The sequence below is a fragment of the Serinus canaria genome, chromosome 5 (assembly GCF_022539315.1).
Source record: "Serinus canaria isolate serCan28SL12 chromosome 5, serCan2020, whole genome shotgun sequence".
In the NCBI taxonomy this organism is placed as follows: Eukaryota; Metazoa; Chordata; class Aves; order Passeriformes; family Fringillidae; genus Serinus; species Serinus canaria.
In genome coordinates this window covers 14,155,259-14,168,439 of record NC_066319.1, presented here as the reverse complement: position 1 = coordinate 14,168,439, position 13,181 = coordinate 14,155,259, and the positions used below count along the sequence as shown (strand labels likewise).

The following is a 13,181-nucleotide window of genomic DNA, read 5'->3' as shown; positions in this document are numbered from 1 at the left end:
CACTCAGAACCTCTTGGTGGTCTGTGTGTCTGTGCTATCTTAGAGCATGATCAGCAGGGGTGTAGGTGTATGCACTTTGCTGTGCAATGGGGTTAAGAGCAACACTTCACATTTTCCATTTCATTAACTCTGGGATTCTCCTGGCCATCCCAGCACACATGAGGATTTCACTTAGCAGTTCATGCACTTCTGGTAACATTCCTTGTGCACAGACTCAGACCTGGCCTTGTGCTGCAATGTGCAGACAGTCAGGCGCCTTCCCCTTGCAGCTCTGTTCAGTCCAAGATCCAAACAAAAGCATCACCCTTAAGATACGAGTAACACTTCAAGCACATGGAACTCTTCATCCTTTAAGGCATCCTTTAAGTTTTTCAGTCTGGTTGTTGTACGGAGCAAATAGCCCCAAGGTCAGCTGAAGAAGTGCCATATACTTTCTGAAAGATTGCATAACAGGACCTGTGGACTTTCAATAAGGACAAGTTTCCAGTAATGATTTCTGTGTTGGAAGTGCTGGTGGGGATTTCCCAGCCCTGGGTATCCTTTCCAGTTTCCTCTTTTGAGGAATTTGAATTGCTTATAAATACCCTCTTTGAGTCTGAGAGCACACGAGACCATCTCCAGCTCCTTGGGGTTTGCTGTTCTGAAGTGGTGAGTGACATTCTGAATTTGTGAGCTGTGTGCAGTGTTTTGAGATGGTATTTTGGGAGCAGAACCAATGCTTTAGCATGTGGGGCTTCTTTGTACTCATGACAGGAGCAGCAGAGAGTGCTAAAATGCAGGTTTCTCATGTGCACCTGCTTTTGTTGTGGAGCTTGTGGTTGCACAGAGGGCACCACTCCTTGCAGGGGGAGAAGGGGGGTCCTGAGTGAGCCCTCAGCACTGAGGCAGCAGCCCAGGCACAGCTGGAGGTGTGGTGGGTTCTCAGTGGTGCTCCAGAACTGCTCATCTCTCTCACTGTCTCCCAGCTGCCTGTCAGGCTTGGCCAGGAACCATGAGGCTCTGGGTCTGCATCGCATTGCTCTCCGTTGTTCTGTGTGTGAGTGCTGACAGACCAAGGATATTCCAAGGAATGGTCCGGGCTGGACAGTTTGTCCGGGATGCAGCAGGAGGTAAGCTGCTGTTACCAGGGGCCTTTCTCTCAGGAAACCCTCCCCAAGCACAGGCTACCAGCAGTCAGTGGTGCAGCCCTCCGAGCTGGGAAATCCTCAGCTCCACGTTAGAGACCCCCTGGTTTCTGCTGCTGGATGAGGGCCTTGATCAGCCCCCAGAGATGCTTTCTGTGGGCACAGCCCTGTGCAAAGGCTGATGTGGGGCAGTGCCTCACTCTGTTACTGCTCCTTGACTGAGGTGGTACTGAGTGATTTCTGGTGTGACTCTTTCAAGTCAATATCATCTCCGTTTCTCTGCCTTCTTCAGGGGCACGGGATATGTACAGAGCATACAAGGACATGCGTGAGGCAAATTACAAAGGCGCTGACAAGTATTTCCACGCCCGTGGGAATTATGATGCTGCCCGGAGAGGACCTGGTGGTGCTTGGGCAGCCAAAGTGATCAGGTAATGGCATGTGCTTGGCTTGTTCACAGTGAGTTATTAGGGATCCAGGCATTCCAGCTGGAGTGAGGTCCTTTTTTACTTGCAGTCAGCTTAGTACCTAGAAGGACAACAGAGGGGAGGGGAAGAAATTCCCATCTGGACAGCCGGCCTCTATAGGAATGGTGCCATATGAGCATGAGCCTTTCTTCTTGTCAGCCCTAGAAGGCAGATTCCTCTCTCTGCATTTCTGATAAGGAACTTTCTTTCATTGCTGGTTCATTTCCCGACATAACAGATATAGATTCCACCGCGGGCTCTCAGACAAGGCTGAGCATGTGCTTGCATCTCACCTTGAGAAGCCTTACGGAAACCACGAGTGAGGAAACCAACACAAGGCTGAGTTAGATGCAGTCTTGTTCAGGTGGCCTTTTCTCCTTCCACAGCGACATCCGGGAGGGCTGGCAGAGCAGCGTGAGCGGCAGAGGCGCCGAGGACACCCGGCAGGACCAGGAGGCGAACGAGTGGGGCCGGAGGGGCGGGGACCCGAACCGCTACCGGCCCAAGGGGCTGCCCAGCAAGTACTAGCGCTGTACTCCGCTCCTGTCACACCTCCCTTTGTACAGCACAATAAAGGAATTCTCCTGAGAACTGTTCCCTTCGCTGCGAGCATCCATCCTCCCGGGGCGCGGGGCTGCGGGGGCGGCCGTGTCGGGGCATCACGGGGGTTGCCAAAGGGTCCCCCTTGGGACCCTCGGGTCCTCCGGGAGCGCGGGTGCCGCTCTCCTCGGAGGGAAGGCCCTGGGCGGGTGGGTCCCGGCACTATCCCGTCAGGGGCCCGGTGCGATCCCGGCAGGGTCCCAGTGCAATCCCAGCGCGATCCCAGCACGGGCCCGGTGCGATCCGGCGCAGGCCTGGGCGCGGGAGGCGGCAGCGGCCGCCGGTGGGCAGGGGGCGCTGTGGGGCTGCGGGCGCCGCTCCGGCCGCGCCGCCACCTCGCTGCCCCCGCACGGCTGTGGGGCCGCCATGGACCGCAATCCGTCGCCGCCGTGCAGCGATGCGGAGGAGGAGGAGGGGGACGCGGTGGGCAATACGGTGTACAGCAAGCACTGGCTCTTCAGCGTCCTCACCCGCCTCATCGAGGTGCGCGGCCGCCGGGAGGGAGCGTGTGGCGGGCCCGGCGTTGGTCAGCGCCGGGCGGGCGGGACGCGATCGCTGCCGGGGCCGGAGGGGACACCGGGGACCAGCCGGGACAAACCTGGGACACGGCTGGGATTCATAGGGCACAAATCCGGGGGCCGGGAGGGGACACTGTGGGAAAACACCGGGCGGGAACCCAGCGGGGACCCAGCGGCTCCCGGGTGGTGCCGGGGGTTCAGCCGGGTCGTTCTCTCCCGCCCGCTTGTCCCAGGTCATCGCCCCCGCGGAGCCGGATCCCGCCGCCAGCCCCGAGGGAGCCCGGACGGATCTGGACGAGGAGATGGAGAATGACATTTGCAAGGTGTGGGACATGTCGATGGACGAGGTAGGAGCCTTGTGCGGCGCCTCGGGGCGCGTCTGCCCCGAGTGTCCCGTCCGGGGGAGAAGGCAGGGAATCAGCCAGCTCGCTCGTTCTGGTGCTGCTGCCCGCGCCCGGGTGTGAGGCAGGACAGCTGGGCTGGGGCGGCACCGAGCAGCCTCACCACGGAGCCTGCCCTGGCAAGAGGAACAGGGGCAGGACAGCAGCTGGAATTAACTTGGATCCTCAGCCTGTGCCTTTAGCACTTGGATTATGGGAATAGTATTGATGCCATCTCTAAACAGGCATATTTTCCTTTAGCGATTGTCATAGATCCTGATAGTAAGCATAGCTTTCTCTGATAGATAAACAGGCTTTCAAAGTTTAGCTGCAGACTTGCAGTGGCAGTGTAACACTTAGTGCATTTCTCAGCACTCTCAAATGCTGGAACAGATTCCTTTTATATATATATATATGTATATGTTAGTTTAAGTATTATTTTATTCCCTACCTTGTTGCTCAGATTTTTTAAAGTAAACACGGAACATGGGTCTTTTATTCCCAAATAGACAACTAATCTTGTGTTTTAATGTGGTAAAATGAGGAAGAGATTTCCTCTTGCGTGCTTCAATCAAGTACTAATGGCAGTGCCTTTGCTTGCTTCTTTTTTATATGTCATGGTGATGTCATGCCCTAAAATGTGATATTTATTAGATTCTAGTTGAGTGTCTGTTTCTGTTGAGACATTTGAGCAATTTGCATTTTCTTGCAAATGTGACTTTTTGGCTCATTCTACAGCATACTGAATCACCAGAGGGGCTTGCTGGCCTTCTCTCATTGAAAAGCAAGGATTATTGGTAATAACTGTTGGCAAATAACAAATTCCTTGTAGTGAGTTTGTCATCTCTTTGATCCGGTCCTTGTGCTATGGGAGCACGTTTGATTTTGCATTTGGAAATTGCAGAGGTCCATTTACTTCTCCATTCACTTTCTCCACAGGATGTTGCTTTATTCCTTCAGGAGTTCAATGCCCCCGATATATTCATGGGAGTTTTTGCCAAGTCCAAATGCCCTCGCCTAACTGTAAGTATGGGCTGTCAAAAAGCTCTCCTGTGTTAATAGCAATAGTAGATAGCTCTGTACATGCTTTTACATTTATCTCCCTTCTCCCATTGCACATGTAATGTCTAAGGAGAACCAGGAGAAAACATAAAATCAGATTGTAAAATGCCTTTTCACTCTTTTTTTAACATGGTCTCATCAGTAAGAATTTTGGTGGTGCTGAAGCTGTGTGCTCACACATCCTCATCTAGATACTCTGATGAAGGACTGAGTGTATCAAGCAGTTATAAGACCTCTTATAAAACCAGCAGTCTGGCATTTTTTTCCCTTTTGACTTGTTTCATGATTACTGAACGGAGATGGCCATGAATTTGTTTAGTCAGACCTGCAGAAGTGTGGCTGGAGGCCAGGTGCCCACCAAAACTGCTCTGTCACTCCCTTCCTCAGCTGGACAGGGAGAGAAAATAAAACAAAAGGCTCGTGGGTCAAGATAAGGGCAGGGAGAGGTCACTCACCAGTTGCTGTGATTTGTCGTGGGCAAAACAGACTCCACTTGGGGAAATTAATTTATTACTGATCAAATCAGAACAAGATAATGAGAAATAAATTTTAAAAATTACAGAAAATAATCTTTGGAATTGTTAAGATGCCAATACTTTAATTTTTTTTAAAATGTTCCACTTTTTTTTGATGTCACTGATTTCCAGCTTGTGCTACACAGTGCACTGCAAGCCTCAAAATAGGATTTTCAAAGGTATTCAGTGTTGATATAAATCCTCTTTCTCAGAAGTTACCAGATGGTTTACTCCAGGAGATCAATAGAGACAAATAGAGCTTTGAAAGTTAAGTACTTTGTCTTTGGAAGGTACAACCCCAATTTGCAAGTGAGTGCAAATTGGCTGTCACAGCTATTATCATGAAACAGTGTTTGCTGGAGTGCCTGCTGTAATTTAGCAGAGGTAATAGCATGATCATAATTAAGAAGACAACCTTAGTAGAGAGAGTTGATTTCTGACTTTAAATTGCTGCAAACTAATGACTCACTTTGTTTCAGCACCAGTCACCTGCAGGTGTTTCAGAGCTCTCATGATCCCCTTTACAAATGTGCATCCTCTTAATGATTATCTTGGCATGAATATCCTAATGGGATGCATTGCTTTGTTTTTTTTTTTTTATTTATTTTATTTTATTTTATTTTATTTTAGATCTCTTTTATCAGAAAATGGGCTTTGCTGGAAGCTTGTATTAAGATCCCTTTTTTTTTGTGAGCAAGTGAATATCATGAGGGTCATGTTTATGTAGTGATATTTTTGTTTTAGGGCTCCTTTTTGCTTTAATAACGGGGCAGTCAAATTAGCTTCAGAACAGTATACAGGGAATATGCAAGCAGAGCTGATTTCAAGATCCATTTGCTTTTAATGGAGCACCTAAATATCTGCATGGTACCTGAGTGTATTTTAGGCTAGGCTGATAGAACAGAAAAATTTGTGTGGAATCTGTGGAAAAATTTGTATCTTTGTCATGAAATCAGCAGGTCATACAAGCTTGGAAGTCAAACTAGAAAACATCTTTGAACCTCTCTTACTTTTGTCTTATGGCTCTGGAAGTGAAATTGTGGACTTGCAGTTGTCTCATTATACTGTGTTTTGACTTTCCAGGAAATCTGTGTGGGAATATTAGGGAATATGGCCTGTTTCCAGGACATCTGCATGTCCATTAGCAAAGATGAGAATCTTGGGTAAGTGTCTGTGTGCTTTGTACGTGAACAGGAACTGCTTGTCTGGACTCACAATCAGGAAATTCATGTTAGAGAAGGATCTAAGCTTGCCTGCCCAGTCTCATCTTCATTCATACCTTTTGGCTGGCCATGTTTGTGTGGAAGTGCTCAGGAAAGGAAGAACCACTATTTTTGGGGATTTTTAATCACCAGTCAAGTTAGTTTTTATAAGTTTGGTGGTCTTGAGACACTGGAAGTGCATGCACAGTTAGGAAAGTCTGGCATTAATCTCAGAACATGGCTGCAGTTATGAAATTAATATTTGTATACCTTTTTAAGAAATAAAGATGGATTTTAATAACTTTTTTTCCCCTGCATTTTTTTCTTAAAGCCAAGTGTTACTGCAACGTTTATGTGATTCAGACTCCCCAACTCTTCTGGAAACAAGCAGGTGGGACATCTCAGAAATGAATGCATCATTAGTGTAGTTCTGCTGTGCTCTGAGGCCTGGGGAGAAAACTGACAAGTGGGCTCACTATTTTATTATCTTCTCATCCTTTCCTTTTATTGTTTCTGCATTGTTGTGGAATCACTTTGGTGTGAGTTAGTTCCTGTTTCCACTCTCATTATTTTGGATTTACACTTGTAAGCTAAAAGGAGTGAACTGGCTCCTAATTTGTTAAATGGGGAATTCTTGCCTAGGTTGTTGTTAACGTGCCTCTCCCAGCCTGAGGTGGCCAATGTCTGGGTGGAGAGGATCCGAGAAAACCCTTCTGTGTACGACTGTGTTTGCTTTATCATGTCCAGCTCTACAAATGGTAAGTTGCCAAAACAAGCTGGGATTTAGTGGGTGTTTGCAGAAGATTTCAAATACAAATTTCAAATAAAATTTCAAATACAAATTTCAAATACAATTTCAAATACAAATATTTTCAGTTGGGTTAATTTCTTTAAAATAAAGGAAACTTCGTGAGTTTAAAGGACACCAAAATAAACTCACCCTGCCTTTGCAGGTTTGTGCATACATATAAAACCAACCAGAAAAGCACTCACAGGGGAACAAGAAAGCTTTGGGGGGGGAATAAAATTTGTTTAGATTGAAGAAATTGTTATTTTCCACAATTGAAAACAAGACATAGTCCTCATTCAGGGTTATACATGTGTAATTTTTGAACCTTGAAACAAGACCTCATTTAATGTATTTTTTTCAAGTCAGATATGGATTTTCGATTTTTAAAGCTACTGTATCTGTGGAATGTGAACTGGAGTTACCCTGGCAGCTGAATACTGTCTGTGCAGGCTTTTTGGAGAGAGGGGTACACAAATCTCTCTTAGCACTAATTTAGCAAAAACCACACCAACTACTGAAAAATGGAAATATTTTGAATAGCATTTATGTTTAACATCCAACTCAGCTGTAACAGCAGTTGTCATTTGTCGACAATCTTAATATTTCAGCTTTTTCCGTTTTTTAAAAAAATTTTTTAATGCCAATTCTCAGAAATCCTGCTCCATCCAATTGAAATAATAGACCTGTGTAAGTAAAATGCAGATTATCAGGTGGTTGATTAGCATAAAAATGCATATCTAGGAACAAATCATGAAAAGTTTTACTTCAGAAGCAGAAGTTAGGACTTTTCAGGAGCATGGCATCTTTGCAGAATAAAGTTACTGCTTCACATGTGGCATGACAAGGTAGAAGGTGTCGGTGGGCTTTCCACAATCCCTATGTATCAAACTCTTTATGTGGTATATGCCACATAAAGGAATTAAACACAGCAACCAGTAGTAGGTCACAAAGAAAATGAATTTATTTCAGTCCTGAATTTACTCTGAATACTTGTATATACTAGCATTTTGTGAGCTAAGTTTTGCTCTTCATTTTCAGTCTGGTTGAAATAACAATAACATTCTCTCTGGGACAGTTGAGTTGCTGGTGAAAGTGGGTGAAGTGGTGGACAAGCTCTTTGATCTGGATGAAGAACTGATGTTAAACTGGATCAAGAATGGCACCTGTCGCTCTGTGGGACCATCTGTAGATGATTCTCCTGAAGAACTTCCAGACTTCAAGATTGTGCCTTGTATACTTGAAGCAGCCAAGCAAGTCCGGTAGGGAGATTTCTTTTTGGTTTCATGGCTGGGGAGATTCCTTATAGCCTTGTAAGGCCTGTGCCCAAGCATCTTGCTTTTAGTGGCACAGTTTGACAAATCACTGGGATATGTTTTCCTGGATTTATGGTTTGATATGAGTCAACTTGTTTGTTTGCAAAGGGAATGGCAGTGGTGCTGATGGGCTTCTCTGTGACCAAAACACAGAACATAAGCTCAGTAAGCAGCACTTTAATTTGTCTTTTTGATGTTTGTTCTGTGTAGATCAGATAACCCAGAAGGACTGGATGTTTATATGCATATCCTGCAGCTCCTGACCACGGTGGATGAGGGAATCCAGGCTATTGGTAAGAACCTGGAATTGCTGCATGTGAGGGGACCAAGAGGGGCCATAACTTCTGGATTACCACATATTTATTGGGGAGAACAGGAATTCACATACCTGGAATAAATTTGTTGGGTTGGTGGGTTCTCTTTCTTTCTTTCTCAAGTGCAGGCTCCTGATGGAGGAAAAGAGACTTGGAGTTTGCTTTATGAGCTCGTTTGCCAGGAGCTTTGCCAGCCAGATGATCCACCCATCATTGTGCAGGAGCAGAAGACTGTGCTGGCCTCTATTTTGTCCGTGCTGTCTGCTATGTTTGCTTCACAGACAGAGCAGGAGTACACCAGGATGAGGAAAAGCAAGTCATACTTTTTTCTGTTCATTTTCTTTTTTTTTTAAGTTAATATTCACATTTGGCTCTATGTGGGTGTGTCAGTGACATTGCATACACTAAGACTCTTCCTGGATTACTCAGAATCACAGCTAGCCCAAAGTTCAGTTACCAGGTGGGCTGTAAATTCTGAGGAGTTACAGTACCTAATCTGCAGATTCTGCTCAGTCTCACTCCAAAGTAGTGAAAATTTCAGAATTTATTTTTGCTAAAATATACTAATACATTATTACACTGTTATTTTATACATTATATGTACAACATATTTTTTTATGTAGTAATTTTTTTAATAGGGGGAGATTCTGCACTTACTTAAATCCCTCTATCATTTCTTCCTTTTCAATCCATGGACAAATCTTTAGAATTAAAAGCCTGTCTTGAAAATGTGAGTCAGGGTCACCTGCAGCAGAAAGATGCTGTGCAGTTTGGTTTGTCAGGCAGGATTATCTGGATGCAAATTTACATACTGCCCTCACTGGGTACTACTTTAAAGACACTTTCCTTCTCATGTTCCTTACACTGGCATATAGTTTTTTATAGATACAGGTCAGCTTGCAAGGAAAACTATTTAGGTTTTCTACTACATTTCCACTCGCTTCTTTAAAACTGTCTTTGAGTAACAAAGCACAACATTGTCAGGATATACATCCCTATAGCTTTTGTGTAAAAATCTGATGGCATGTTTCAAAATTCTAATGCCTTGAAAGGATGGACAAGAATTTTCAGTGTTAAAGTTCACTGTTCCTGTTACTTTGTGTTAAGATATGCCACTGATTGGGAGCTTGATTCGTATTTTACAATACATGGAGGGCTGTGGGAAGAGAACTGTTGAGAACTCCAAGGAATCTGAGCAAGAGGAGACTGGAAGGACTGATGTAAATGAGGAAGATTTCCATTTAAAAATTTTGAAGGATATTTGCTGTGAATTGCTTTCCAATATGCTTCAAGAACTAACCAAGGTAAACAACATTATAGTAGGGATTTCTGCAGGGTAGGTAAAAAAAAGTATTTAATATTAATAAATATTAATATTAAATGGACATTTTTCTGTGCAAGTGCAGTTGCTTACTGGGAATTCATTAGAGAATCAACCAGAAGTAGCAACATGTGTGGGAGATGGGAGGGACACAAGTTTTCTGAGGTGTGTGCCAAGATTCTGTATGATAAATTCTGTAGATATATGTTGCCCTTTCTTTTGAATGAAAGTCAGTTTATTTCAGAAAAGGAAATACTGTCAATATGCAATCTCATCTTCTCAGCTGGACCCTTTTAATTGTGGAAGCATTCAGGTTAAAAGACTTGTGATATGTGAGCTTTCACACCTTTTGGCATCAGCTGTGTCTGGCTTTCTCTGAGAACTGTAAATTCTGGTTGTTTTACCCATTTATAAGAACAAAGCACATTCTGTAGATGCTGTGCACAGTTTTGAGTTTGTTCTTTCAACAACTGTTCATGGCATGCTGGTTGTATTTCTGATTTTCCAGGAGAATACCGTAGAAGGACTGCACCAGGGACACCTGAATGAACAGACTTGTTCCTGTGCTTTTCAGAACCTCTTACCTCTGTATTCTGCTTCGGTGAGTATGTGCCAAGGTCTATGACACAGCTGAAAGTGTGCTCCTTGGGTGGCAGGGCCTTTCCAAATCTGATACACAAACAGGACAGAATTGCTCAGGCACAGGTAAAACACCATCCAGTGCCAGACAGTCTTACCCCCTCTGTCTGTTCTGCCTCATTTCAGCCAGAGTTTTGCTGAGATCATCAGCTGATGCCAGGGCCAAACTGTGCTGATGTGAATGGATGTCTTAAAATTTATCCTAGCTGAAAAGTTGTCCTGTATATTTTTATAAAAGAATTATTCTAAGTATTTTTCATAGGGAGCTTTTCTCTGGGTGATAAAAGTTTTTGTGTTTCTTTTAAACAAGAAAATAAGGGTTTGAGGAAAGTGGTACCATTTCAAAATTTAAACCAACTGGAACTGTGCTGTTTAGGAGCAAAATAGCTACTGTGGGGCATTTTCCATTATTGATTGCAGTGGCTGCTGCTAGCAGCTCTTATTGGGAAGATACAGAAAGAGTCCCTGTGCCACTATAAGAGTTCTGTGTTCCATGCAAATTGGTTTTGTTGGTTTAGTTTTTCTCCTTTTTCTTCTTTTATTTCCAGGTGGAGAGTTTCCTTGAAGTCCTGCGTGAGGCTGATCAGACACTTGCTGACAATCTAGAAAAACGTTTCCCAAGCCTGAAGGTTCACACCTAAGAATGTACATGAAGTATTTTCCTTCTTTGGAATGAAGATTTTCGACTGTTTCATTACAGCATTTCAGAAATCAAGTTTTCAGTAAATGCAGGAGAATGAGTCAACCTCTTTACCAGCAGGTGGCTTTTAAGAAATGTTCTGGGTAGCCTTGATTAACCTAGGGTTAACCTGGTCCCCAAGGGGAAAGAAATGACTGTGAATTACTTCTGTATCTTCCATCCTGTTTGCTCTGGTTATGAGAGACTGTTGATTTCTACTTGCTCTCCTGCAGAGTAGTTTTCTTTGAATAACTCTCAATTCTGTGCTTTTCAGCTGAAGTTGAAACATCAAAATGAATGAAATGCACTGAGTAGTTCTTTAACATGGTGCTGGTTACTTTCAAGTGGCTGTTGGCAGAAAGAGGTTTGCTCAATAGAAATCCCCCTCAAGCAAAAATAATTAAATTATTGAGTTGTTTGGGGATTTTTTTAGATCATATCAATACCTTGAGCAGGTGCTGTAACAGAAAGGTTTCATTCTGCTCCTTTCAAATCTTCACACTTCTACTGAAGCCTCATCTTCACTGCAGCTCTGAGCTGTGGTGTCTGTCCCTGTGCAGTTAAAGGATTTGAGAATATTGTTACCAATGGTCTGTGCTGCAGCTTCCAGCCATTGCAGCTAACTGCCCACAGTTAAGAGTTGCAGGGCAGCTTTGGATTCAATCCCTGGTATACTTGCAGACCTGTGGGTTTTTTTCAGCGATCTGTGCTTCAGGGTAGGAATGTAACATATCAGTTCTTTCCTTCTTGATTTGTTGTATGAATTAGAACAGAATGGCATGAGAAATGCCATGTTATCCATGGGGGAGGTTAGGGTGTTAGGTCACTTGCAGGAAATTCAGTGTACAATCTCCTAAAACTCCCACTTTAATTATAGGATGTTTCAACTGCATTGCATTTTTAGATCCTGTGTCTGCATGCAATGGAACTGACAATTTTGGGTCTGAAGAGACAGCACAGCAGCACATCAACTTCACTGTTTCTGTAAATGAGAGTGGAAAACAATTGGCCTTTATTAGGTTTGAGATGTAAAAGCAAATGGGAACCAGAGCATAGAGAATAACTGAATGTCACATACACACATTGCCTGGCTCTCCAGGTTTTACAGACTTTAGTGTTGTGCTGGGCCATGTTGTGTTACCAGAATTACCTGGACATGTGGTAAAATACAGTATGTGTATATGTATATAAACCTTTCCATCCCAACCTCCAGTTTTCAAAACCAGTGCAATTCAGTCATCCCCCTGCCAGAATCATCCCCCTGCCAGCAGCATCTTAGTTGTCAGCAGGGAATTTGGAATTGCAAATACCTGACTTGTGTTGCCAAAAATAATTGCCATGGTTTATATCAATTTTTGTATGCTATGTTTGTTGAGAAAACTGGTGACTGTGAATCCGATTACACCATTTTTCATACTACTTTGACAGTTTTGGGATATTTTCTTAAACCTACAGATTTGTAATAAAGCTGCTTTTTTAAAAAAAAAAAAAAACCTACATGCTTTTCTTCATTCTAGTGTCAATTAAATTTGTTTTCTGAGCCACTGGAAATGTCTATTACTCTTAAGTATGTCAGTTGTAAGAGGAAAATCAAACCTCTTCATAATGTCTGTGTGCTGTAAAATATATTTTCCTTCATTGCATATTTATTTTAACTCTTGCTTTTTTTTTTTTTTTTTTGCATAGTCATTTTTATGGTCTGGAAGTTAATGTGTGTCTCATCCCATAAACATTTTTTGAGCTTAGTTTGTCCCCAGCTTTATCATAAGTGTCTTCCACCATAGTGAAGAATTATTTCTGGTGTGCATCTCCTGAAATTTGTGGTAGTTGAAATTCTGCAATAGCCATATGATGTAATGTAGGAAAAAAAGCTGAGACCTGTTGTTTTATTTTGTTCCTTCTCCTTTTCAATACACCAATATCTAGTGTTGGCTGATGAACTGGTAAATGTTACTGATATCTGGTGCCTGTCATGACAGAAAACATGACTGATGTCATGTGGGAACCCAGGTGGGTCCCGTCCTCCTGCTCATCTGCAAAGAAGGAGCTGCAGGCATGGTCAGTCAGCCTTGCTTCAGCAGGATGGTAACTCAGGTATGCTGGGACCTTTTATCCTTGGTGGATTGGAGATTGGGATTCCCCCTTTGCCCAGGTGGGTGTGGCACTGCTCTAGGGAGTGAGCCTGGTGCCAGGGTGAATTCAAGGTAACTGTGCCATGTTTGTGGGCTTCAGAGAGGGAAGAAATTATTTTGGGGGT

At 43.7% G+C, this 13,181-nt stretch overlaps 2 protein-coding genes across 2 annotated transcripts; both read left to right on the top strand.

Annotated features, from left to right (window-relative positions):
* Positions 1-545: 545 nt before the first annotated feature.
* On the top strand, positions 546-2,182 carry LOC103826772 (serum amyloid A protein-like). The gene is made up of 4 exons (XM_009102218.4): positions 546-648; positions 966-1,109; positions 1,417-1,555; positions 1,978-2,182. The coding sequence occupies exons 2-4, from the start codon at positions 992-994 to the stop codon at positions 2,117-2,119; spliced, it is 399 nt and encodes a 132-aa protein (XP_009100466.3). The 5' UTR covers positions 546-648; positions 966-991; the 3' UTR covers positions 2,120-2,182.
* A 325-nt stretch (positions 2,183-2,507) lies between these two features.
* On the top strand, positions 2,508-12,860 carry SAAL1 (serum amyloid A like 1). The gene is made up of 12 exons (XM_018907876.3): positions 2,508-2,674; positions 2,943-3,056; positions 4,029-4,112; positions 5,750-5,829; positions 6,200-6,259; positions 6,511-6,626; positions 7,734-7,917; positions 8,182-8,264; positions 8,409-8,597; positions 9,393-9,589; positions 10,115-10,207; positions 10,794-12,860. The coding sequence occupies exons 1-12, from the start codon at positions 2,558-2,560 to the stop codon at positions 10,884-10,886; spliced, it is 1,410 nt and encodes a 469-aa protein (XP_018763421.2). The 5' UTR covers positions 2,508-2,557; the 3' UTR covers positions 10,887-12,860.
* The last annotated feature ends 321 nt before the right edge of the window (positions 12,861-13,181 follow it).

What these genes read in the sequence shown, in the direction of transcription:
- LOC103826772 (XM_009102218.4), top strand. Translation starts at nt 992, where the DNA reads ATGAGGCTCTGGGTCTGCATCGCATTGCTCTCCGTTGTTCTGTGTGTG. An exon ending in TGTCCGGGATGCAGCAGGAG is followed by an intron (nt 1,110 to 1,416) that starts GTAAGCTGCTGT and finishes TGCCTTCTTCAG; the next exon opens with GGGCACGGGATATGTACAGA. An exon ending in TGGGCAGCCAAAGTGATCAG is followed by an intron (nt 1,556 to 1,977) that starts GTAATGGCATGT and finishes CTCCTTCCACAG; the next exon opens with CGACATCCGGGAGGGCTGGC.
- SAAL1 (XM_018907876.3), top strand. Translation starts at nt 2,558, where the DNA reads ATGGACCGCAATCCGTCGCCGCCGTGCAGCGATGCGGAGGAGGAGGAG. An exon ending in GGGACATGTCGATGGACGAG is followed by an intron (nt 3,057 to 4,028) that starts GTAGGAGCCTTG and finishes CTTTCTCCACAG; the next exon opens with GATGTTGCTTTATTCCTTCA. An exon ending in TACCTCTGTATTCTGCTTCG is followed by an intron (nt 10,208 to 10,793) that starts GTGAGTATGTGC and finishes TTTTATTTCCAG; the next exon opens with GTGGAGAGTTTCCTTGAAGT.